Source organism: Narcine bancroftii, chromosome 2, assembly GCF_036971445.1.
Source record: "Narcine bancroftii isolate sNarBan1 chromosome 2, sNarBan1.hap1, whole genome shotgun sequence".
Taxonomy (NCBI): domain Eukaryota; kingdom Metazoa; phylum Chordata; class Chondrichthyes; order Torpediniformes; family Narcinidae; genus Narcine; species Narcine bancroftii.
The window spans coordinates 68,336,006-68,363,957 of record NC_091470.1 but is presented as its reverse complement, the minus strand read 5'-3'; the positions used below and the strand labels follow the sequence as shown (position 1 = coordinate 68,363,957).

The 27,952-nt window shown below is 38.9% G+C and overlaps 1 protein-coding gene across 8 annotated transcripts in view; it reads right to left on the bottom strand.

The window, feature by feature from the left end:
• cnih1 (cornichon family member 1) overlaps positions 1–27,952 on the bottom strand; it is a 44,257-nt gene that overhangs the window by 6,549 nt on the left and 9,756 nt on the right. For 2 of the 8 annotated variants that reach the window (XM_069916987.1, XM_069916991.1), the window contains 2 exons: positions 16,072–16,184; positions 5,347–5,391 (listed from right to left, as the gene is read on the bottom strand). In XM_069916987.1, the coding sequence (XP_069773088.1) occupies positions 5,347–5,391; positions 16,072–16,184 (158 nt within the window). The other 6 variants (XM_069916988.1, XM_069916992.1, XM_069916990.1 and 3 more) reach the window with 5 other exon arrangements.

Genomic DNA, 27,952 nt, shown 5'->3' with positions numbered 1-27,952 from the left:
TCAACACTATTTGCTTCAACCACTTTGTGCTGGTAGTCCTCCAGTCCGTTACTTCTGAACTCCCTATTGGATTTCGTGGTAATTTATGACAGTCTCTAATTATGCTCTTCCCCACTATTAGAAATATTTTCTCATTAAATCTTGTCAAAACCTATAATTTTAAAAATTACTATTAATCAAACTCACACTTTCTGAAGGAAAAATTATTATCCTTTCCTGATATACAAATCTTTGTATTATTTTCATCTTTCTTTTTACTTTCTCTGGCACCTCTACATTGTCTTCATACTACAGCAACCAAAGCAATATTTTGTATTCCAAATGTGGCTAACCCAGGTTGTACACAGGTGTGGAATAAAACTTTCTTATTTAAATTCTATTATTTAAAAATGAATCTTAATACTCAATTCACTTAAAAAAAAATGGAGTGGTCTTACTAACCTGCTGTGTTCATTCAGTACATTGTACAATCCATTTGTTCAAAAACAAAAAATAACTTTCGAGAAATTGCATCAACTTACACATTTTCAATAAATGTCTACTTCATCTTCTTCAGCAAGGAATGAAAACATTTTTACTGAAAGAAAAAGTGTTTCCACAAAGTTGTAACCATTCATGGTACAGTACGTTTCCAATTATCCGAAAACCATTTAACCGAAAATCTCAGTTATCTGAAAATTTTTTTTGGCAGCAACATGACGGCATAAATTGGGGAAAAAAAATTTCACCCGATGTGCTCGTGTGAGGCTCTGACACACTGTTAGTGCCAACTTGGTAATAACAGAGCTCAGAAACAGAAGCTGGCTCAGATAAGCGGGCTAGAATATTGAGTCATCAGTGAGCAACTGGTCAGGCAGTACATGGGGAGATTGTCCACGTTTCAGGTAACTGCCTCCCCTCTCTCTTTCAATTTCTTCTTTACCCTGCACTGCACTTGGTTCTCCACTGACCCTGCATCATCAAGGAGAGCAGGCTCTTGGGCAGGAGCAGGGACCTCGAGCTCCCAGAAAGGATTGGCTTGGCGACAGTGGTGAAGAGGTGTTGGGGATCGGCAATGGTGGCAGGAGCGGTGACCTTGGGGTCTCGGGCAGGAGCGGCAGTAGGGAGGTGTGGTGGATAAACAATGGCAGTGGGGATGCGTCGGGGATCGGCAACAGCTGATGCAAGTATTCTGATGTTGAAACTCGACTGCTTATAGCCATTTCTTGGTATTCGGAAAATCCAGGTAACTGAAAAACATCCGGTTCTAAGCATTTTGGATAATCGGAAATGTACTGTATAAGCCAACCTAACAAGAAGATTTGGTGCAAGCAAAAATAAAGAAAGCAGAGAGTTACTTCAATTAAAATGTTTAAAATAATAAAAGGGACCAGTAGATACATTCGCAGTTTCTTTAAGTTGAAATTTTAGGAGGAATATGTTATAATTAAAATCAAATAATTTACATCTGACTCAGAAATACTCTTCGATCACACATTATACCAGGTAGAATGTGGAGAGTTATTCCTTCCATGTTATAATTAAAACCAAATAATTTACATCTGACTCAGAAATACTCTTCGATCACACATTCTACCAGGTAGAATGTGGAGAGTTATTCCTTCCATCAGGCTATAGGTGGTAGATGAATAATACAAAATCAAAATTGAATATATTGTTTAATGAGGCAAAAGAATCAAGGGAAAACAATAAAAGCACTAAAATGATACCGAAAAATATACCAGTTGTGATCAAACTGAATGATAGAATAGAATCAAGAAAATAAAAAATTCATACAATTATGTTATTTGCATTGGGATTAAAAGCTACGACTTTATTCATGATATCCAAGATTTCAAGATGCACATTCAAAGAAATGAAGGACAAATTGTGAACTCATAATAAGCTTGGAATTTCAAGTAATTGATCACTAATAACACCAGAAATTTTTTTTCAAAAGGGTTGCTTCCTGAAAAAACATTAGGAATTATGATAGACAACTTCAAGCTAAACACAAGGATAATTTCAGATGTGCTGTATCACACAAGTTGGAGAAACATTAACTTTTATTGAATTTATCATGTTTAATTGCATAATGATGCTGACAGTTCAACTGACCAAAAAATGTTTTGCCACTGATTTTCATTTGTACTCAGCATCTGAGGCCTCCCATGTCAGTGTCCAACAATAGAAAGCCAGCTTTGATGGATTCCAGTTACTTTGATACTGCTTTTCCATGGTCGCAATGTCCTGGTGAAATATTTCACCATTTTCATCATTGAATGCACCAAGATTAGGAGAGATGTTGTCCAAGTGTGAATACAGTAAATGAATTTTCAACGACATGTTGCACTTCATGCTTTTGTCAGCTTAAAGTAGACTTAAAATATGACAGAAAATCACAAAAATAGGTGCTATCTAAACAACAGTACATGAAAGGAAATTTTTAAGGTGATTTTCGTGATCATCAGCCCAAAGTCCATGAAGTATACCCAAAAGTGTTCAGGAAGTACAATCTTCATTGTCCAGTGTTGTTAAGGAATAAGTTAATAAAATATATCTAAAAATGGTAAAATTGTGAGGTTTAGTTGTTGGGTCACATTTCACAAACATCTCATTTACTCTGCAAGAGTTATGCAAAAGGTGGACTTTGTCTCTACAGTTGTTTTGCAAAAACAAGTGCTTGTGAGAGTTTCACAAGTACATGTTAATGGACCAGCATGTTTGAACAGTGTCCAGGCTCAAAAACTTAGAAGTTTTTTGCTTTTAAACTGGGGCTACAGTTTTAAATGTCTGGCTGAAATTTGCTGCCCTAAGAGGGGCCACGTGATTTTGCAAACAGAGAAAACATCCATTGTCTGTCAGAGTATTCTTCAACAGTTTGTGGTGAAGGCTTCAACTTTGGAGACCTGCTACAAGACCCCATTTCAAGACAGGTTTTGAGTAACGAGTTTAGCCTATTCTAAATCGCTGTAGTCAATTACAGAGATTGTGGTTGGTTATTGTATTTCTCCTAGAATAGGGGAAAAATAACTCCTTATGGTAACTTGGAAGAGGTTCTTCTGGAAAATCCCAAGAGGGGGAAAGTTTCTTCGGTAAGACACTTCAGTTGCTAATTGAAGGAAATCAGTTTGTGTGTCCAATGAACATCTCTCTGAAACCAACAAGATTTTCCTAAGTGGTAACAACTTAAGTTAAAGCACCAGAGCCTAGTGAACATAATATCTGTCCAATATGGAAGATTGCCCGATACCAGTGAACTTGGAGAAGTGAAAAGTGAATGATTGAACTTTCCTGAACACAAACATTATATAAATGTACGTTTAGAATAAGAAGGGGATTAAGTTAATAGTAAAGTATTGACCTTATTATTATGTATTAAGAAAATAAAACCAGTTTTGTTTAAGTAGCCATTGTCTTGTAAATTTCTATTGATACTGGTTTTTGAGTCCTTTCACATTCCTTCCACCATGCTGTAACATTAAGGATAGAGAATTATTTTGATACAGGTAGAAAATAAAATGAAAATAATGGACTGCTACAGTTTAAATTCTCTCACAGTTTTAAAACCAAATAAATTCTGACTTCAATATGATCACCTCTTATTTATCTTTGCTCTGTTCAGCATTGTCTCAATCTATTCAACCATTACAAGCAGCAATCTGCTGCATCTCAACACTCTCTCCAATTCAATTACATTGCGCACCCTTTCGAACAAAACAGAACATAGTCGTCCAGATGCAACCTTATCAGAATTTTGCAAAGTTACATCAAAACTTCCTGACTTTTGTACTCCATTTTCTTTCCAATAAATGCTAACATTCACTTGCCTTCCTAATTATTTGCTGAAACTGCATGTACAACAAAATTACAATGATCTACCATCCAACTTTGACAGAGAGTTTAAGTTGTACAGCATGGAAAAAGGCATTTAGGTCCCACTAATCCACACCAACCAAGTTGCAAATCTAAGCTAGTCTGATATCCCTCTAACCAATTCCTGTTCATATAGCTGCCTAAGTGTCTTTTAGATATCATAATTATATCCCCTCAACAACTTTCTCTGGCATCTTGTTCATTAAACTTATCACCCTCAGTACTTGCCTATCCAGCCTTTCCCTACAAACTCAAGCCCTCAAATATATTTTTCACTCTTTCAAATATCCTCCTTCCTATAGCAAAGCAACCTGAATATACCTCTGTACATAAAATTACAACTCATGTATTCAGTGCCCTGACCAATGAAAGCAGTGTGTCAAATGCCTTCTCCATCTCCCTGTGACCTTTCAGGGAATTATTTCTGTAAGACCCAAAGACACAAGAACAGAAACTGGCTATTCAATCTTTGGAAGTGCAGTCGCTAGTGCAACTTTCTGACAAGTGAGGAGATGTTGTGCGTCCAAGATAAGTCCCTTAAGTTGATGCCAAGAAACATGGTGTTCTCCACTCTCTCGATGACTGAGTTATTAATGTGTAGTAGAGAGTGGTCGTTTCTGGTCCTCCTTCATCTTGTCCACATTGAGACTTAGGTTGTTATTCTCACACTGAATCATGAGATTTTCCACCTTTGCTCTGGAGTGTGACTTGTCATTGTGGTGATGAGGTCAACAACTGTTGTGTCATCTGAAAACTTGATGACTGTTGGAGCTGGATCTGACAATGCAGTCATGGGTCAGTGGTGTGAACAGGAGCTGGCTAAGCACTTCATTTGTGGAATCAGCTGTTTTCATTTGCTTTCATACATACCTCTTTTTTTAATTACAAAGGTGGTGGCATGGTTGGCGTAGTAGTTAGCACAATGCCTTTACAGCACCAGCGATCGGGAAGGGAATTTGAATCCCCATGCTGTCTGTAAGGAGTTTGTATGTTCTCCCCAAATCTGTGTGGGTTTTCCCAATGGGCTCTGGTTTCCTCCCACTGTTCAAAACATACAAGGGTTGGGGGTTAATTGGGTGTAAATTGGGTGGCACGGACTCATGGGCCAAAATGACTTACCATGTACATCTAGAACAGTACAAAATAGGAACACTCCTTTTTGCCCATGTTGTTTGCCCAAATTAAAAGGCATGGGGAAAATACTTATTTTAAAAGCAGAGTGTGGTAGGTTCCTAGAACGAGCTGTTAAGTAGTGATAAAAGCAGAAATGATAATAGCATACAATCAGCTTCTAGATAAACACATAAAGGGGGACATCACATGATGCAGTAGGGATAGGACGTAGAAGCCTGACCCTCCTGGTGAACAAGTAAAAGAAAAAGTGCAGACTACAGATTGCTTTAAACTATTAAACTTTAAAAAAAATACATTTGAACACTTCTACAACATATTCAAGATGCCTCCAAGAAGAAAAAGTAGCTGCTGCCTTACCTGGAGACCGACACGATGAGAACTCCAAGAAAGATCTGAGGGCTGCTGCAATTTAAAAGCAGGGAGTTAGCATCCAAGCTACTCCCTGGGTAAGTGAACGGTGAAGGGACTTCTACCAACGTTGCTCCCCTGCAATGGGGAGATGACATCGGAGAAGAACCCAGAACCACACCGTGCATGCACGAACAACCCGGGCCTTCCAAAATACCATCAGAGGAGGAAGAAGAAGAGTCAAGCTCCAAATGGACCAGCAGTGAAGAGAGTGAAGAGGATGGAGAGGAAGAGGAAGCCCAGCTACTAGAAGAGGAGGTATTCAAAGAAACTAAAACTTTTAAAAGTAAAAGGATATAGCCAGCATCGATTTATTAATTAAATAATTTCATAAAATGAGAAAAGTGAGAGAAGAAATAAAGAGAGTTTTGGATGTTGTTAATAAACTTTTAAAATTTGATAAACTGGATGGGAAATTAAGAAAGTACAGGATGAAATGCAACATATGGATGACAGAGTTACTAGAGTGGAAGATTCCAATACTGCTCCAGTTATGGAAAACCAGAAACCTCAGCAAAAGATGGATATATTGAAACGTTTCAGTAGAAGGAATATCAAAATAGTGAGTCTTAAAGGAGTGGAGAAGCAAAATACAAATGATTTTTTTTTTGCAAAATGGATCCCTGAAGTACTGGGTCAAGTGAGTTTCGAGCACCTCAGAGATTAAAAGAGCACACCGATACCGCTTCCAAAATCAGAATCCACATTGTGTACTCATTAAGTTTCTTCGGTATCAAGACAGAGAGAAGATTCTGACACTACCAGCAGAAGGGGCAAAAGCGAGGAAAGGTTCACTTGAATATTCTTTATTTTAGTTTAATTTTATTTATACATCGCATTTAAAACAACTCATGTTGACCAAAGTCCTGTATAGATCATAAATTACAATCTCAACTTAAGCAGCTATAAAATGGGTACCCGAGCTGCAGTATATCTAGAATGTGTCAACAATCAACAATCATTTAAAAACGCTTGCGAGTAAAAATAAAATTTCAGCTTGGATTTAAAAGAGTTAAAAGAAGGGGCTGATTTTATGGATAGAGAAATATTGTTCCACAGTTTGGGGGCAGCTATCACAGAGGCATGATCTCCCAAGTTTTCAATTTGAGCGTGGAACAACCAAGACCCCTAATTTAGCCAATCGGAGGAGTCTTGAAGCTGGGGGTAAAGTTTTATTTTACCCCAATACAAGTGCTGATTTATTGAAAAGATGAAGAGAATTTAACCCAGTTAAGAAGATTCTTTGGGAAAAGGAATACAGATTTGTACTGTGCCACCTGGCAACTTTGAAAATTTTCTTGTCTGGAGGCAAAAACAAGTTTTCCCCTTTAGCTTTGCACAAGCAGAAGAAATTGTGCAAAATCTTCCAAATATTCAGAAGGAATGAAGAATTAGAAGTATAATGGTTACTGATATGTTTTGATGTATTAACATTGTTTAGAAGTATATAATGAGTCGTTAGTTTAAACACTGTATACTTTTTTCCTCTTGTGGCTTTTTGAATGTTTTTTTTCTTTTTTTGTATATATTTTCTTTCTTTGGCTTGGCTTCGCGGACGAAGATTTATGGAGGGGGTAAAAGTCCACGTCAGCTGCAGGCTCGTTTGTGGCTGACAAGTCCGATGCGGGACAGGCAGACACGGTTGCAGCGGCTGCAGGGGAAAATTGGTTGGTTGGGGTTGGGTGTTGGGTTTTTCCTCCTTTGCCTTTTGTCAGTGAGGTGGGCTCTGCGGTCTTCTTCAAAGGAGGTTGCTGCCCGCCAAACTGTGAGGCGCCAAGATGCACGGTTTGAGGCGATATCAGCCTACTGGCGGTGGTCAATGTGGCAGGCACCAAGAGATTTCTTTAGGCAGTCCTTGTACCTTTTCTTTGGTGCACCTCTGTCACGGTGGCCAGTGGAGAGCTCGCCATATAACACGATCTTGGGAAGGCGATGGTCCTCCATTCTGGAGACGTGACCCACCCAGCGCAGCTGGATCTTCAGCAGCGTGGACTCGATGCTGTCGACCTCTGCCATCTCGAGTACTTCGACGTTAGGGATGAAAGCGCTCCAATGGATGTTGAGGATGGAGCGGAGACAACGCTGGTGGAAGCGTTCTAGGAGCCGTAGGTGATGCCGGTAGAGGACCCATGATTCAGAGCCGAACAGGAGTGTGGGTATGACAACGGCTCTGTATACGCTTATCTTTGTAAGGTTTTTCAGTTGGTTGTTTTTCCAGACTCTTTTGTGTAGTCTTCCAAAGGCGCTATTTGCCTTGGCGAGTCTGTTGTCTATCTCATTGTCGATCCTTGCATCTGATGAAATGGTGCAGCCGAGATAGGTAAACTGGTTGACCGTTTTGTGTTTTGTGTGCCCGATGGAAGTCATGGTGGGGAGCTGGCTGATGGAGGACCTCAGTTTTCTTCAGGCTGACTTCCAGGCCAAACATTTTGGCAGTTTCCGCAAAGCAGGACGTCAAGCACTGAAGAGCTGGCTCTGAATGGGCAACTAAAGCGGCATCGTCTGCAAAGAGTAGTTCACGGATGTTTGATTAAAATACCAGGGGGTTGGAGGAGGAGATGAGTCACTAACTCTTATTGATTCATGTGGGTTAATGTGACTTCAGTTGCAACCCATAAAATAGAGGGAGTTATTGTTGGGATTTTTTTAATCAACACTTATTGAGGGGGAGGGTGGCTTCCTTCTTGTTTATATTTAGTTATATATCTGTTACTAATTGTGCAGATACATTGGATATTTAATAGGAACATTGGGGGATGAGGAGCCACAAGCAGGGCAGAGGAAGGAGTGGACTATTAAGATGAGCAACAGTGAAATTTATGAAGTTTAATCTTAATGAGTTAAACGAGTCGGTGAAAGGGAAGAGTATTGGCACATATTAAGAAAATGGGAGCAGTCTTAGCTTTTCTGCAAGAAACTCACTTAACTGAGAAAGAACATCTGAAGTTAAAAAGAGACTGGGTTGGGTGCATGGCAGCTTAATCATTTAATTCTAAATCAAGAGGTGTGGCATTTTGGTGAGGAAAAATCTTCCAATTAAAATGCAATCCCGCCAGGAGCTACATGATGGTATATATTCAAAATTGTGGACTCCTCTAAATCTTGATGCACCAAATGTAGATGATGAAAAATTTATACAGAAAACTTTTTTAGACCCAATTTTAGATAGAACTACTAAAGGAACGTCTCTGTACAAAAAAATTTCAAAGTAGCAGGATAACACAACACAAATCTGTAACCTTTATCAGACAAAACTTTCTTAACTGATTAAATTCTCTCCTTTTCTTTAATAAAGTTTGGCTCAAATCTGGATAAAGGAAAATCTTATCCCCTTCATAGTTCAAACTTCTATATTCCTTAGCCCTTTTCATCACCAAACCTAGAAGCCTTTATCTTGGTAGTTCAAAAATCTAACCAGGAGAGATTGGAGTCTCTCGCTCGGGCCTGGCTTTGGTCTCAAAGCTGTATGAGCTCTTTCGATTAAAATCTTGTCTTCAAAGTGTTCCTCTCCAAATATCTTTAAAAAACAAATCACATTTTCTCCTTCTTTGCCTTTGGATAATCCCACTATTTTAACATTATTTCTTCTGCTATAATGGGTGGGTAGAATAGATTTTGGTTTTAAAGTCAACATGTGATAATGGTTTATATGATGATATTGTACAATGAATTTTGAATATATACAAATATGGATGAATGTATGACTTCAAAAATAACATTTTCCAAAAAAAGCAATAAAGTAACAGGAGAAGAAGAAGTGGCTTAAACCTTGTCTACAGCAACAATGAAGAAAACAAGAGGTCAGTTAGTGAAAAAATTAACTTTTAAACGTGCAGAAAGTGCAGAAGAATTGAGGCTAACCTTCCAGAAAGATCCACAGGAATCGATTGGAGAGGCCCCAAAGCAGCAGAGGATCCTACAGACAAAGTTGAGTATTGCACTGGTGCCTTCCATGCGTTCGGGGATGCAAGATGGTGCGGTAAGTCCCTCCATGGAGTAAGGGGGTGTGAGTGCAAGACCTGGCGTGCACCTGACGAGGCCAAGGAACGCGAGAGCAAGCATCCCAACCAAGAATGCGAGCACTTGTGCGTGGCCGGCGGCACTGCTGTGACTAGCGCAGCATTGGAGGACATTTGTCTCCGCACGTCAGGCGAACTGGGCATACGCAAGTCCTTGCGCATGTGCATTACCCTCGACCGGGTCAGGGCTGCGGGTGCGATCAGCCTCCACCAGGCCAACGATGTCAGCTCAGGGTGAGGGGGTCCAAACCCGCAGGCAGGTTGCCCCAGGCTGAAATACAAGTGAAATGGAAGATTTAAACTTTGTTTCTTACTTTTGGAGTCTTTGCTTCTGCAAGGCTGAGAACTTGCCTGTTTTTTTTAGAATTAGTAGACACATCTGGTTTACACTATGAGGTCCAGGATGCATATTTAGTAGACACATCTAAATTACACCATGGGGCCCAGGATGCAGTTGAATAGAAAGACATTATCTAATTTACACTTATGAGGCCCAGAGCAGTTTTCTTTTATTGGTCGCAGACTTTCAGGAGACTCTGAAGATAATTAAACCATTTGTTCAAAGAGATAAGATCTGAAGTAAACAACTTTTGGGTAATATAAGCCATGGTCCCACTGCTGAAGGGAGAGACTCTCCAAGAGGTGGCAACATCTCTCAGCAAGAAGAACTTCAAGAGTCCAGCTAACATCCCGGTCGAGGGAGGTAGAGAAGCTGCTACCGGCGCCCCGACAACCTACTACAAGTGTGCAGTCGTTGCCTCGCTTCAGCAGTTGGGACCAGTCCAGGCATTGATAAGTATAATTGGGAAGGGCTTGCATATTGTAGTGTGAATTTAGATTTAGTAATAAAGACGTATAAACTGAACTGCTCTTGGTGTGTGTGTCTATTTTCTTTCGGTAGCTCGAACACTGTGACCAATCTAAAACGAACAAAGTGAGAGGTACAAGTTTACCCAAGACAACGAGCAAGAGAAGAGGAAGAAGCGAATATTATGGAAGCAGCAATAATTATGGAAGGTAGGCCACAAAGGTTTAAAACATTTCCAGAAATGTTGGGTGAAGCGTCCTTCCCAGATGGATTGGAATTAGATCGAGCACATAGAGCAATAAGGAAAAAACCTTACCCAGGTCAACCTCTATGGGCAATTCTTCTTCATTGCCTGTGGTATCAAGATTGAGAGATGTGTCTTGTGGTACAAAAAGCTCATCAAAATCAGAGTGCTTTGATGATTCAAGGCAATAGTGTTTTATTTTTAAATGCTGATTTGAGTCAAGATATTATTAGGATATGCAAGGAATTCAATCCTGCGAAAGCGGTTCTGTGGAAGAAGGGGTATATATTTGCTTTTAGATATTTGCCTGTCTTGAAGGTATTTTATGGAAATTTTCAAGCTCAATTTTTTGAAAATATAGTGATGCTTTAACCTTTGCCAATTCCTTGCCAGATAATCAGACAAGTTTTGAGTTGCAGAAGAAGTCAAAGTTGTAGGTCTATCTGAAGAAAAATGGGAATGGAAACAGGAAGGCGGCACCGGAAACTCAGCGATGATTGATTTAAAGGGAGATGACCAAGCTGATTGTGGAATGGAATCTGTGGGCTGAATGTCACTATTTTATATACTTTTTTCTGTGGAGATCGGTTGGGGGGGGTGGGGGGGGGATGACTCTGAAACTTCTGAAGTCATCTCCCACTAGTAGTATTGACCACACCCATGTGGGTGGGGGGGGGACCACTAAGGTGTTTTTTGGGGGGGGTTTTTTAGGGTTTTTACATTTTTTTTAGGTTAGTGAGTTTAACTTTTTGTTTAAGTTTAGTTTGTAGTGTAGCAAGGAGCTTTTTAACTGTTTTTGACTGTGTTGGGTGTAATTTGAATTTTGCAACTTTTAATGTTAAAGGGCTTAACCACCCAATTAAAAAGAAGCAAGTATTGGATTACATTAAAAAGGTGAAGGTTGATATTGATTTTCTACAAGAGACTCATTTGACTGAGAAAGAACATTTAAAGTTGAAGCGTGACTGAGTAGGTCACGTTATTGCATTGCCCTTTAATTCTAAGGCTAGAAGGGAAGCTATTTAATACATAAAAAGTACCCTTTATGTTGGAATCGTTCTCTGCCAATGCTGGTAGAGTATTGATGGGTAATTGTAACATTTTTTCAGAGCTTGGACTTTGGTGAATGTGTATGCGCCAAATGAAGAATTCATAACTGAAACGTTTTTGAATTTGAATCAAGCAAATGAGAATATTTTAGTAGGTGGAGAATTTAATTATTGTTTGGATCCATTATTGGACAAATCTCCAAAAACTGTCAAGAAAACTAAAATGACTAAAAGAATAGCTGTACTAATGAAAGATTTGAATTTGGTAGAAATTTGGAGACGATTAAATTCAACTGAGAAAGATTTTTCACTTCATTCTGCATGACATAATTCTTTTTCTAGGATTGACCTATTTTTGGTATTGGCACAATTACAAGGTAGAATTACTCATGCTGAATACAAGAGTAGAATTTTGTCTGATCATTCTTTATTATTAATTTCTTGTACTGGTCCTGAGCTGGTAGAAACTGCTTATCGTTGGAGATTTAATGAGATGTTATTAAAAAACCTGAATTCCTTGAATATATCAGGGATCACATTACATTTTTTTTGCAAACAAATGAAGGTTCAGTACGAAGTAATTTTATTTTATGAGATGCTTTAAAAGCGTAAATAAGGTGTCAGATAATTAGTTACTCAATGAGAGTTAAGAAACATTTATTTGGCAGAGGTTAGAATCTGGAAAATGAGATAGAGGTGTTAGAGAAGAAATTTCAAAGGAATTCAACGGAGGATTATAAGGCACAGTTATCTAGATTGAAATTACGTTACAATACTTTGCAAACTTATGAATTTGAGAAAATTATCCAAAGATCGAAGCTATGAGTTAGGAGAGAGGGCCCATAAAGTTTTGGCTTGGCAGTTAAAGACTGAACAGAATTCAAGGACAATAAGTGCCAGTTTTTAAAAAAATCCAAAGATTTATTGATTCCTATTTTTATGGAAATGCCGGATCAAGCATCAAGAACCCACACTCTCCAGGAATAATTTTCAAAAGCAATAACCGTGATAGACAAAAAAAGACAGCAATCCTTCAAAACCTTTATATAGACCTATTTCATTATTGAATGCAGATTACAAAATCATTGCTAAAATACTAGCAAATAGGATGACTACATTTTTACCAAAATTAATAAATATAGACCAGACACGCTTTATCAAAAAGAGACAATTGGCAGATAATGTAGCTAGACTATTTAGTATTATACTAAAAAAGAAAAGATTTAAGTGTTGGCTATGGCCTTATATGCAGAAAAAGCTTTTGATCAATTGGAACAGACTTTTCAATTTAAGGTTCTGGATAAATTTGGATTTGGTTAAACTTTTATAAATTGGATTAAGGCCTGATACAACAGGGGTGGCCAAACCGCAGTTCGCGAACCACATGCAGCTCTTTGACCTTTAATATGTGGCTCATTACCCGTCTCCCCCCCTCGCCCGCCCGACTCGCGCTGCCGGCCTCTCCCCCTCGCCCGCCCGACTCGCGCTGCCGGCCTCTCCCCCTCGCCTGCCCGACTCGCGCTGCCGGCCTCTCCCCCTCGCCCGCCCGTCTCGCGCTGCCGGCCTCTCCCCCTCGCCCGCCCGTCTCGCGCTGCCGGCCTCTCCCCCTCGCCCGCCCGTCTCGCGCTGCCGGCCTCTCCCCCTCGCCCGCCCGTCTCGCGCTGCCGGCCTCTCCCCCTTGCCCGCCCAACTCGCACTGCCGGTCACTCCCCCTTTAATAGCCTGATATTTGTAGCATTGTATTTTAGTCATAAAAATATGATTATAAGACTAATTTTGTAACGGTTTGGCTGGGAGTCGAAGGAGGAGCTTGGAGAGAGTTGGGCTGTGAATCAGAGGAGGAGGAGCTTCTGAAAGTGAGGAGAAAGTAAGCTATTAAAGTCGGGGGCTTACCGGGGCTTGGGCCTACTTGGTTCGGCTGTGAGTTGGAGGAGGAGGAGGAGGAGCTGGCTGAAAGTGAGTCCGAGGAGGAGGAGGAGCTGGCTGAAAGTGAGTCCGAGGAGGAGGAGGAGCTGGCTGAAAGTGAGTCCGAGGAGGAGGAGGAGCTGGCTGAAAGTGAGTCCGAGGAGGAGGAGGAGCTGGCTGAAAGTGAGTCCGAGGAGGAGGAGGAGCTGGCTGAAAGTGAGTCCGAGGAGGAGGAGGAGCTGGCTGAAAGTGAGTCCGAGGAGGAGGAGGAGCTGGCTGAAAGTGAGTCCGAGGAGGAGGAGGAGCTGGCTGAAAGTGAGTCCGAGGAGGAGGAGGAGCTGGCTGAAAGTGAGTCCGAGGAGGAGGAGGAGCTGGCTGAAAGTGAGTCCGAGGAGGAGGAGGAGCTGGCTGAAAGTGAGTCCGAGGAGGAGGAGGAGCTGGCTGAAAGTGAGTCCGAGGAGGAGGAGGAGCTGGCTGAAAGTGAGTCCGAGGAGGAGGAGGAGCTGGCTGAAAGTGAGTCCGAGGAGGAGGAGGAGCTGGCTGAAAGTGAGTCCGAGGAGGAGGAGGAGCTGGCTGAAAGTGAGTCCGAGGAGGAGGAGGAGCTGGCTGAAAGTGAGTCCGAGGAGGAGGAGGAGCTGGCTGAAAGTGAGTCCGAGGAGGAGGAGGAGCTGGCTGAAAGTGAGTCCGAGGAGGAGGAGGAGCTGGCTGAAAGTGAGTCCGAGGAGGAGGAGGAGCTGGCTGAAAGTGAGTCCGAGGAGGAGGAGGAGCTGGCTGAAAGTGAGTCCGAGGAGGAGGAGGAGCTGGCTGAAAGTGAGTCCGAGGAGGAGGAGGAGCTGGCTGAAAGTGAGTCCGAGGAGGAGGAGGAGCTGGCTGAAAGTGAGTCCGAGGAGGAGGAGGAGCTGGCTGAAAGTGAGTCCGAGGAGGAGGAGGAGCTGGCTGAAAGTGAGTCCGAGGAGGAGGAGCTGGCTGAAAGTGAGGAGGTAAGCTATTAAAGTCGGGGGCTTACCGGGGCTTGGGCCTACTTGGTTCAGCAGGGAGTCGGAGGAGGAGCTTGGAGAGAGTTGGGCTGTGAGTCCGAGGAGGAGGAGGAGGAGCTTGCTGAAAGTGACAGGGTTAATTGGTCAAGGGGCCAATAAAAGGAGTGAAAGGAGGAGGGAGCGGCCAGCGAGGAGGGCTCAGTGAGTGAGTGGAGCAGTGAAGAAGTGAGACTTCCTGGCTTTGGCTTATCAGGCTTCGGCGAAAGCAGGCAAGGAGAAAAGGTAAGCTGAGTTATTTGCCTTCGTATTCAGAGTCATGCCAATTTTTTTTACATCAGCTATATTCAACACCACAAAAATTGAATAGCATTAAATCAGATACATCAGATCAATGCTTTAGATGCTGTGAAGAGATAGGTACTTTTTTTTTGCATTCAACTTGGTCACATCTTAAGGTAAACCTTTCTGGGCGGATTTACAAAACTTGTTAGAACAAGTTACAGGTATACTATTTCCATTAAACGCAGGTTTATTTCCATTGCAAAATATAGAACAAGACCCAAACTAAAATTGTGAACATATCAAATGAAATTTATTAAAATAGCATTGGCAATAGTGAGGACACATCTTGCAGTGATTTGGAAATTAGACATGCATAGATATGGGAAGATGGAATGCAGAGATACAAAGCTGTATCCCTTTAGAGAAAATTACATATAATTTGAGAAATAAATTCCCTATATTTTTGCAAATTTAGAACACGGGTATATAAACTTTGGGTATAAATATGGAGAAATGTTCTTCCAACTTCAAGTCCTGTGTTAACTTTCTTCCTTAAAATCAAAATGTTCACACAAAATCTTTTGAATTCCAGTGTTTTTTTTTGTTGGGGGGAGGGGGGGGGAAAAATACTCCAGCCAATCTATATTATTTATTTATCTTTTCCTTTTTATACTATAATTCTTTGCGTGCATTTTTTAAGAAGGGGAGTGGGAGTGAGGGAAGGGGAGGGTGATAACCCTTGTGTAATGAAAAAAATTCTTCAGTTCGAATACTTAATTTATTATATAATGATTTATTAATTACATGCATGGAAAAAAATTTTAATAATATTATCAAAAAAGATAAATATGCAGAGGATGGAAGGAGGTGGAAAATGTGCAAACGGCAGAGCTCTACTTTAACTAGTCCAGTTAAAGTAGACACCTGGATTGAAGGGCTATTCCTGTACATGACATGACCTACACAAAGCCATGCTAACTGTCATTAATCTATCCATGCCTTTCTAAATATGCAGAAATCCTATCTCTAACTATCCTCTACAATCCCCAACTATCACTAGGTGCACCATCATAATCACAGCCAATTTAACAGTGGACTAAAATGTCAAGTGGAATCAAAATTTTGATGGATTAAACTTTTTATTCTAATATTTACTGCACCTTTAAATGATCCAAATTGTTTTCTTGATATGTGCTGATAAAATTATGAGATCAACTGCTGGGCTAAAGAAAATATTGCACATGGAAGGAAATTGTAAAATGAAGTTTAATAAAAGCTGCAAACAAGTTTACAAACAAGTGATATGTAATTAGCATGGGTAATTCAATTATTGACTCAATACAAAACAAAAATTAGATTAGATGAAAAGTGCAAGACAATGGTAACTTACCTCCAAATATGATAGCCCAGCAATGGCATATTGAGACCAAGTGTAAGCCATTCTGATGCACAGAGAAACATGACACAGAAGAAGGCATGGATGAGGTACTCGGGAAGTACCAGCTGAAAAGAAAATCTTAAAATAAGTATGCTATGTTATATTTGGTTTCAGTTTTAAAACCGGAGCCAATAGCATGAAAGTAATAAACTTTTTCAGAATGGTTCATTTTGAATATAAACAATTATTAAAAGTGTTACATCTGGTACTCAGCAACACAGCAAATTAAAATTCTGCTCTTATCTCTGTGAAGCAGAGTTAATTCAGCTGGTTGATAATTTTTTTTGCTGGCTTTTAAGAGTTCCTCGATTCAATTCCTAGCAGATGCAAATCCATAATATTAGTCACAAACCAGTACTAATCATCACCAAGTGAACAGTTTCAAAACCACAGGGAAGTCGAAAGAAAATTGAGAATATCTATCCCATGCTAAAAGGGCAATTTCCTTGAACCATTTAAAGTAGAGTATATCCAATTATGCTAAAAACAAACCACAGAGAATAAAAAGGGAAATAAAATCATGCCTTTCAACTTAAAGTTTAAACACAATTCAAATTTTCACAAGCAGCCCTGTCAAAGGCTGTAAATTTAATGGGGGAAACATGGTAGAGCAACAGAAGCAGCACATGGAACAAAATGATTCTATCATACCACATTCAGCTTGTACAAATGCTTTCTAGCATATACATAAACAGGAGTTTGGAGTAAAACATGACATGGAACACAGAAGTTAGAGGGGAATAGAAATGATTAAATTGCGTCCGTTTTTTCAAACTCTTGTCCGTGATGAACTTTCATTCCTTTTCTTGCATTCTTGTCTATTTCCATTTTTATATATTTAACTATCTTTAACACCATCTACAAATTTGCTGACATGATCGCAGTCTTTTGTTGCCTGAAAATGAGTGATGAGTCAGCATACAGGAGGGAGGTTGAATGGTGTACTAACAGGCTCACCCTTAGTGTTACCAAAACCAAGGAGCCAAGAGTGAATTTCAGGAATGGAAAACCAAAGGTATACGATCCAATGATCATTGTGGGGAGGGGGAGAGCATGAGAGGGTGGGGGGTCATTATCTCAGAAGACCTTTTCTGGACCCAACACGAATATCATCATGAAGAAAGCAAACTCCTCAGGAGTTTGCAGAGGTTTGGTACAATATCCAAAACCTCGGGAAACATGCAGATGTGTACTAGAAAGTCTGCTAACCAGCTACAGCATGGCCTGGTATAGGGGCACCAACATATCACAGTAGAAAACCCTGAAAAAGGGAGTGAACACAGCCAAATGCATCACAGGCAAAACTCCCCCCACCATCAAGAACTACTACATCAGAATGCTGCTGTCAGAGAGAAACAACAAATCATCAAGGAGCCATACTAACCAGGACATGCTCTGTTCTCGCACCTGCCATCAGGAAGGTGCAAAAACTCATACCATCAGGTTCAGGAACAGTTACTGCCCTTCCACCATCAGATTGCTAAACAACATTCACCCAGAGACACATTCAAGAACTTACTTATTACTGAATTTTTTTTTATATATACTGCAGTTTGTTTACATTTCTCTCTTTTGTTCAAAAATCTTTTCTTGAGTGTAGTCTTTTGTTCTACCGATAAGTAGAAATTCTGCCTGGCCCGCAGGAAAAAGAATCCAAGGATTGTCTGTGACATCAGGTATGTACTAAGGCAATAAATCTGAACTTTGAACTTTAACCAGTCTCAATAAAGGCTCAAAATGGCGACCATTCTTTTTCTCCCACTGATGCTCTTGACCCGCGGAGTTTCTCTCGCAGATTGTGTTTCAATTTGTATTCATCAAATCAGGAAGGAATGAGAGGCAGACAAAAGCAAAAGGCAGAGGAGTGAACAGTAAGTAAAGTGCAGCACAGGTATGAAGGGGCAAACACTAAGAAAGTGTTCTTTTTTTAAAGCACAAAATAAAAAAAATAATGCCAGATGATGAAATTCAATACTGCTGAAAGTCTGGAGTAATAGAGGTAAGGGATGAAGTTAAAACATTAAAACACATTTTTTTAAAAATAATGAGACGCATAAGCGTAGAACTTTCATCAATGAATGAAGGAAAGAGAAGGGGAGGCACATTTGAGGAAGAAATCTTGCATTCAGCAGAAACAGGTGCGTAATACTATAACTGTCTTCACAAGAGGTAAATCATTAAGGAGAATACAGTATGAAATACAGACTTTTGTAAATATTGATGGCAGAAATATTAAGAGATATAGCATTGTTGAAAGTAGATAAATTTCAAGTCCTAAGTGAAGTGGTATACAAGCGACTGTGGCAGCCTGGAAAACAAAATGACCAAGAGCAACAATTTTTCTGACCTAAATAAATGTGCAGCAAAGTACCTGAGGTCACTTTAAAAAAAAATAAATGTACATGATTATTTAGACTTGGACGTACAGACTATTTCCAAATCTGCAGATAAAACTCTATTGGAAACAGAATAATCAATGAATGTGCGAGACTTCAAGGGTCTATGTAGAGGCTGGTGTAAGGGGACAATAATTGGTAGATGCAATTAGTAAGTGTTTCATTATGATAGGAGGAATGAGAAAATACAACCTAAAGACAATCATGAAAGAGCAGAGTGGGGTGCAAGGTGGAGAAGAAGGATATGTGAGTAGTTCATTTAAATTGGCAAGACAAGTTGAAAAAGTGGATTAAAAAGCATTGAGAAACAAAGGTTTTAGAAACAGGCACAGGGTACAAAAAAAACCAAGAAAGTCTGCTACAATTGGAGCATTATGTCCAATTCTGGTCGCCACACTTCAGGAAAGATGAAAATACTCTGGAAGATGGTCACCAAAATAATTTTAGGGTTAGAAACATTAGCAAAGTCGATAGAATGGAGCAGGAGAGCAATTCTCAGAACAGAGGAGGCTGTGAGAATGTCTGATAAAGATATTTGAAATCCTGCAGGGTATATACACAAACATAAACTCTTCCATTGATAAGGCCAATAATTAGTGATTATATAACAAAAAAGAACATTAGATGGCTCTCTAAATCTGATTCACCATTCAACAAGGTCAAAGCTGATCCATTCTTGTTCTCAATAGCACTTTCTCTATGCCCCCACAGCTTAAATGTCTATCAATTTCTCCCATGAATTTTCTCTGCCACAGTCCTCTGGGGTAGAAAATCGATAATTCCTTATTCTGAAATTATGCGTTTTTTCTAAATATCCCCACTAAAGAAAACTTCCTTTCAGCATTCACCCTCTCCATCATTCAAAATCTTAATGTTTCAATTAGATTTTAATACTCCAATGAGTAAAGGCCCAAAATCACTAACGACCTTCCTCAAAATTTCCCTACTTTTATATTCCATAACTTTTACAAAAAATAGCCAGATTTCAATTGGCCTGAAATATTTTTTAAAATGTGCAGGTGGCTGGAATCTTTTTTTAAATAACTTTTTATTTTTGCACTCTGAGTCATATCAATAACAACATCCACAAATGATCAACAATATTTTACATAGTGACATTTTTGCTTTTCCCCACTTCCTCTCTCCCCTTCCCCACCCCTCATCAAAAATCAATAAATGATAAAACACAAAAAAAAATAACCAAAGAAAAAGTTGTATCATCCACTTTCACATATTTAAATCTTATTGTGCTCATAATTATGTTGTTTTACAAGATGGAGGTTTGTGGTCGACATTCTCCGACATATTTTATGTATGGGTTCCCAAATTTGTTCAAATAATGTACACTTGTCTTTCAGATTGTATGTAATTTTTTCTAATGGAATACACTTGTTTATTTCTGTAAACCACTGTTGTATTTTAAGGTTTGTTTCCAATTTCCAGGTTGTCATAATACATTCTTTGGCTACTGCTACTGCTATCATAATAAATTTTAGTCCTAATTTTTTTTGTTTTTTATATTTAACAGAATTTTTTTTGATCTTTTGGTATATTATTTTTTGTGATTTTGTTTAATATTAGGTTTAGATCTTCCCAGAAAGTTTTTACTTTTGAGCATGTCCAAATTCCATGTAATGTTGATCCAATCTCTTGTTTACCCGATGCTGTTGGGTACCACTTTTAATTTCTGAGGGGTAATATAGAATCTATGAGGCCAGTTATATTGTATCATACGTAATCTAGTATTTATCGTGTTCCTCATTGTTCCTATACATAACTTCTCCCATGTTTCATTCTTTATCTCTGTGTTTAAATCTTTTTCCCAACTTTGTTTCTGTTTATACTTTATTTCATCTTCTTTATATTGCAATTTGATGTACATGTTTGTAATAACATTTTTAATTATCATTGTGTCTGTGATTAAATATTCATAGTTGCTACTTTCTGGTAATCTCAAGCTATTTCCCAATATATTTTTTAAATAAGTTTTCAAGGTGCTGGAATCTTGAGCAAAATAAAGCTGAAGGGCCTCAACAGATCAGATAGCATGCTCACAGAGAAATGGACAGTAAATAGTTAGGTTTAAAACCCATTTTTAAGACCAAGGTGGGAAGAAGAGATAGGAAACTTCAAAAGGAGGGAGGGGTAACCTAGGGAGGGGCTAAGAAACATCAGGATACTAGGAGGTGAAATGGAGACCAAAGTGGGATGGGGATGTGAAATAGGAACAGGTATTTGCTTTCAGTATAAAACACAAGTTATAATGTTAGTTATTTTTATAGGTGTGTAGGCGAAACACACAGAGGACAGATTAAAAGGACAAATAAAAACAGTGAAACCAATGTGAGAGTTGCATGAAATTGAAGAATACAATTGCCAAGCCACTGGATTTTGAGCTACCCAGGGGAATGTGATATGCTGTTTAAGTTTATGTTGGCCACACCTTGGTATAAGGTTGAGGACATACAAGTCTGTGGGAATAGTGAGAAGAATTAAAATGGTTGGCAACCATTGGTCCCTGCAGGCAGGGTGCAGGTGTTTGGCAAAGCAGTTACCCACTCTGCATTTGGTCTCACGGATGTAGGGGAGGCCACAATGTGGTTGGAGGAGGTGCATACAAAACTCTGCTTCACTTGCAAGATGTCTTTGGCCTACTGTTTTTGGAGTGAGAGGAGAGATGGAGGACAAGACCCACACTTTCGCGGCAGCAGGAAATGCCTCAAAGTAGATGAGGAGAGAAGAGCCAACTAAGGAGTCACAGAGGGAGTGGTCCCTACAAAATGCAGGAAGGGCTGGGAAGGTGAAGATATGGTTGTTTATGACATCATAGAGTAGTTGGAAATTTCACTGCAAAATCCACATACTAACTTTGTGTTTCATGTACTTTTGTACTGCAACATTTTGTAGCATCAATCCATTTAATCATTTTTTTTGTTTCACTCTTTTTTCCAAAGTGGATAACCTAATTTTTCCCCATACCTGCCACTGTTTGTCCATTCAAATATCCAAATTCCTTTGTCAGCTGTGTCCCCCTCCAAAATTTCTGATTTAGTTTTGAATCTTCAGTAAATTTGGCTACAGTACACATGGTCCTTTCTTTCAAGATTATAGCCTAGGCCTCAGGAGGGAATTAAAAGAGTGACCTTTGTGACATATGAAAAGTGAAATCTTTTCTGGGGGAGGCGGGGTGGGGGGAAATAGCGGTCACTGCAAAATCAGTTGACGCTTGCGAGTGGATTCGCAAATCCAAATGGAGAGGGGAGATGTGGTTGTCCGACAAGGGATAAAGGACAACTCAGGAGGTGAAGGGGAGATTGGGGATAAATAAGATAGAAATAGGAGAATAAGGAAAATGTTGGATGTTGTAGGAATGTTGTCTTATAAAGAGTTGAAAATAAGAAAACAGAAATGGAAAAGGAGGAAAGGTAATGATGGAAAAACGGAAAGAGAAGATAAACAAAATATAAAAGGGCTACGCTGAACTATATGTCTTTAAATATTAATGGAATACATAACCAAATTAAAAGGAAGAAACTACTAAATTTAAATGAATAAATGTATTCCATTAGAAAAAATAACATATAGGTTAAAAAATAATATTGAAATATTCAAACAAGTATAGGAGCCTTACATTAAATACAATAGTGAAAACCTACCGGGGACAAACATTACCTAAGTTGATGGAAGGAGAAGGAAAGAAAAGAATGGATTCAGTAGAATTTCTGGTGTAATTTTGTTGAATGACAACATTGTCTGACTGGCTTAATGCAACCTAGATTGTATATCTAAAATGGATGAGAGGGGGGGGTGGGGGGGTGGTTTGGGAGGAAAGGGGGGGGGGGGAGAGAAAAAGTCACTGTATATGTGTGAAAAAGAAATAGTGTATATCATGGCTAATGTGATTTATGGTGTGAAAAAAAAAAATTATAGCCTAGGCCTCAATGATGCCCTATGCATCCCAGTAGTTATTGACTGCCAATTTTAAAAAATTCCATTCATCTCAACTGGAATCTGTTAGTTAACTATGCCAGAGAAGTGCCATAATCTTGTGCAGTTGTGCAACAATCTTTTGAGGCTCCTTGTCAAATGGCTTCTGAAAAACCAGTTACAGAGTGAAGGTAATTGGTAAAATAACTTTTTTAAATGCTTATAAATTATAATTAGAATAAATTACATGAAAACATAATTAAAAAGATTCTAGAAAACAATGAAAAAATTGTAACTTGCCTTATTCTTGGTTCCACTCTTTCACAGCTGTAAAATATCCTTTAAAATGAATGTGTTTGCTAATCCTTCATCAATCAGGTTTAATCTGGCACAGAATCTAGGAGCTAATACCCCAGTATAAATGCTCAGGAAATCTAAGCTACTTCATATTTCTCAATGACTAGGCTCCACACCAAGTCCAGCAGCAAAGCAGATTGACATATTTGCCAGCCAGAATCTGTTTGCAAATTCAGGATTTGTGTTTGAAGGCCAACAGTTTAGCATGCAATTGCCAGCAATCAATCAGCATTATGTGGCCTATCATTTGCAATATTTCACTATAACTTCATGCTAATATTTAATAAGGGAAAGTATAGGCATCATATCTCAGTCATGTGAGAGCAACAATTGTAGTTTTATCACACCTTCAGAGGTGTGGTGATAATAGTATACTTTATGTCTACACCAATTTTAGCTACACTGACTGCAGAGAATAGTAAAACACTCATGATGGTTCCAAATTTAACAAAAAGTAGATGTTAATCATTGACAGGTGTTTCTGTTGCAATTTGCAGTGGGATCTTGCACACCTTCATGCAATATACGGATGCAGCGAGCATGTTCACTAGGCCAAGGACATCATGCAATGATGGAGTTGATATCTGGAGAATATATTTCTTGCTGAAACTGATGGGGCTGTAGAAGCCACTACCTAAAAGGATGGTAGATGAAACCTGTCACATTTTAAAGAGAACTCGTACATGCAATTGAACTGTCAGAAGGTAGGTATCAAACAATAGAAAGTTACCACAGACTTAGTGACCTGCATGGCCTCCTCCATTTGAAAAAAAATTCTATCTTTCTCAGTATTTTGCATGATTAATTATTCACATTATTGGAATGACAAAGCTCTTCTGGTACATTTTAATTTCATTTTACTAAGACTTGATGAATTAGCAAGCACTCAACAGAACCCGCAAATCAATGATTTTTCTTAAAAATCGCCGAGTTCTAGGTGACAGTAACAAATCTAGGATGTCAAGCAGAAACTCTGTGAACAGCATAAGCCAGCATTGCCAAAAACAAAATGTGAATGGGCAAAATGTCATCAAAAATACACATAGCAATCACTGACATATTAATTGTACATATCTCTAAACTGTGTTAAATATAAATTCATGGCTACCATTTATCATCAGAAAATTAAATACTTCTGAAATTCATAACATCAATCCTACAGATTGGCATATTTCTTTGAAAGTAGTAGGTCAAGTTCATTGCTTTTCCATCTATATTTTAACCTAAACAAGAGTGGCAGATAATGATTATCTTTTCTTAAACACTAAAAAAATCATATCTTCTCTTCAGTGGCTCTTACGTAAAATTCAAATCTACATGAAGAATTACCATTGAAAGGCTCTGCGTGAAAGACATCTTAAGCACCCAGGTCAATGCTGGTCAATCATTCTTATTTGAGATAATTACTTCAAAGACAGGAAAAAACAGAAATAACCATGAAGTTCAGTGGAAGAATCACAAGACAGGATTACTGCTGTTTTAGCCTTTTAAAAAAATACCTGTGGGCTTTGCCTTTTTTTGATGACAGAAGACTATAGTGTTGACAGAGCATATTCCAGTGAAGCTACGTGGGTAGAACTTAGAAACAAAAGAATTATTATTTTAATGCAACTGCATTTTAGACCTCACAATTGTCAACAGGAATTGAAGGAATAGGTATGTTGGGATATTGCAGATGGAAGCAAGATCAGTAGTGTTACTGAAAGATTGTAATTTCCCCAATATTAACAATATTCCCCAATAGTGCAAAGGACTTAGACAGGATAGAATTTCGTAAGAGTATCCAAGCAAGTTTCTTCAATCAATACATGAGGACACAAAATTGAGCAAGTGACTGAAGTGTCAGTGGGGGTGTACTTTGGGACCAGTGAATATAACACTACCAGTTTTAAAAGTGATGAGAAAAATAGTATTAAAAAGTCCTAAATTAGAGCTAAACCAATTTTGCAGGCATTAGCAGAGGTGAGGGTTTTTCTATGTAAAGGGATAGCCAGTAAGAGGGAGCCTTTTAAAAGTGAAATAGCTAGCATTCAGGATAGCAGGTTCCTGTCAGGGTGATGGGCAAGGATGGCAAGTTTAGAAAATCCTGGTTAATGAGCAATATGGAGGGTAAGATCAGGAAAAAAGGAATATGCAAAATTTAACGTCCAGATCCAGTATATCAAGGAAATATGTATATCAATTAAAAGGGCATAAAGGGGATATGAAATGGATCCAGAAGACAGAATAAAGGCAAGAGGTTTTACAGGTATATTAAGTTAAATAGTGGCGATGGAGAGAATATGTCCTATTAAAGAACAATGTGGCCATTTTTACAAGGCCACACAAGATTTGGGCAAGATATTAAATTAACATTTCTCATTAGTCTTTACTGTGGAGGAAGCTATGGAACCTAAAGTATTTAAGCTGTGATGTACTGGACTATGAACAGAGGTGTTGGTGGCCTTGGAGTGAATAAAGGTGGACAAATTACCAGAACCTGATTGAGTGTATCAAGTGTTGGAAGCTAGGGCTGAAATGCCAGAGGCTCTTGCTGAGATATTTACTTAATCTTTGGTGCTGAAAGACTGAAGGCTGAATAATATTGTGCTATCGTTTAAAAAGAACAGCAAGGGCAAGCCAGGAAACTACAAGCCAGTTATGCTAATGTTAGTGGGAAAAATAGAGGGGACTTTGAAGGATAGGATCTACTCAAAGACTGATTTATGCATGAGAGACTACCTCATGAATCAAAGAGTTTTTTTTAAAGTGAAGTTGACTGAGGGGATTGGGGAAGGCAGGATGGGGAACCTTGTACAAATAAACTTCAGCAAGGTCCCACTTGGCAGGCTAGATCACATGAGATCAAAGGAAAGCAGGCCAATTGGATTCAAAATTGGTTCAATGGAAGGATTTCAGGGTAGTAGTGAAAGGTTGTTCTTTTCATTGATGTAGTGGTGTGCTTCAGGGGTCAATGTTTGTTATATTAACAATTTGGATGGCAATATTATGAACCTGACGAGCAAATATGCAGATGCACTAAATTTTGGTGGCATAGAAGACATTGAGGAAGGATATCCAGGTTTATGATCATATCTGGATCAGTTGGGCAAGCCAAGAAGAGGCAAATGCATTTTTAACACTGACAAATGCAAGCTTTGGTCAGCCAAATCATGATCATTCTCGCATAGTAAATGGCAGGTCCCTCGGAGTATTGTACAATAGAGGGGATGAGAATGGTGACTCAGGTGGTGAAAAAAATAATTTGGCACATTTGCCTTCATTGGGGAGGATATTGAGTACAAAACTTGTGACATCATGATACAGTGAAACAAAGTGTTGGTGAGAGCACACTTGTAGGAGTCTAGTTCCAGTGGCCCACGACAGAAAGGATATCAATAAGTTGGAGAAAGCGCAGAGAAAATTCATTGCTATGTTGCCAGGATTAGAAGTAATAGGGAAAGGTTGGACAGCCTAGATCTTTATTCCCTAGAGCATGACGCTGAGGGGTGACCTTATGGAGGTTGACAAAATCAAGAGGAACATGAATAAAAGTGAATTAATTGTTCCAGGGTAGATTATTCTAGAACAAGAGGGCATAGTTTAAGGGGAGAGAGATTCAAGAGGGACTCAAGTAGCATCTTTTTCCACTTGGGACAACTGCCAGAGCCAAGGTTTAGAATATGAACCAAATGCAGGTAAGTTGCACAAGCCTAGAATGCCAACTTGGTCAACATGATTGCAATGTTATGAACATTAAAACAAAAAATGTTTTAATATTTTCTTGAAGTGTTAACTTCTATCACATGTACAACCCACTTGTTATTCATCACTTCACGGAATGTGTAAAAGGTTTTCTTTCTTTCTAGTTTGTAATACAAGAATTCTTTAAAGTGACGGACACCTCGGCCAGCTTGTTAACATCATAGTTTCTAGATGCCAAGACCATCTTTAAACTTTCAATTGCATAGCCAATATCATTAGATAAGAAGCTCATGCACAGACACCAACAGATTTTTATGGGCAATTTTCTTCTTACTGAATGGCATGCATTATTGATTCATGGTCAGCAACAAAACCATATTCAAAGGGAGAAGAGAAAAAAAATAAAGCTGAATTGGAAAAACATCTGAAAATCAACAGCAAAAATGATGCAACATCATGTCATTAATTGGGCATTTTACACATTACTTCAGGAGAAGATCCTGAAACTGCCAGAGTAGGCTGCATTGTTCACAGCCTTTTCTCCCAATATTGAGAATAAAAATAATGAATTTAAGCCTCTTGCAAACTAGGCCTTCTCTAAAATCCGGTGCTATATTGCAGATGTGGATAGTGTTTCATTGCATAAGGGCTATGTTGCTAAGCATGAATATGCTTTTGCAATCAATCTGACCCCAAATTCTGATCTTGTATTGGTCACAACTGAAAATGACTATTTCAGATAGGGCATTATATTTTTTCTTTTACATTTACTATATGTTCTAATCATTAGTTACCACACAATATTTTAAAAGTTAATACAAACTTTCTTCATTAAGCTATGAAAGTTCTTTTAACCTAAATAGTTGTTTAAAACGAATCAATAATCAAAGGACTTCAGTGAGCATTTTGAATTCAAAGGAAAATTATAACAAAAAGGGCCAAGATTTCACCATAGATATCAGAAAAAGTTTGAAGAAAGGCTTTCTAGGAGTCACCAGCAAGCATTTTCAAAATGCAAAGACAGGATAACTTGCCCATCTGTGGATTCTCTAAACTCTTGTTATAACCCAGAATTGATTAGCTCTGGCACTCGAACACATAAAGGTAGGCCAGATTTATGTGAAACTGCAAACAATTAGCCCAGATTTGTTCGGTAAATTGATTTTTAAAAACTGCCTAGCTTTTTTTTTTAAACTGACACCCACTTTTAAGCTACGATGTTTTCCAAACCAAGTTTCGCTGACAAACTTAAAACTCACAAAGGGTACAACTTCAGATAGCACTAAATTCTATTTAGAAAGGCTCTCTAGCGCAATATAATGCGAATAATAGTGATATATAGTAATGTCCACAAATTGAAATGAAAAAATTGATCATTTGAGCAGAACAAATGCAAGTTGAACACTTTCTTCTTTGGCTTGGCTTTGCGGACGAAGATTTATGGAGGGGTAAATGTCCACGTCAGCTGC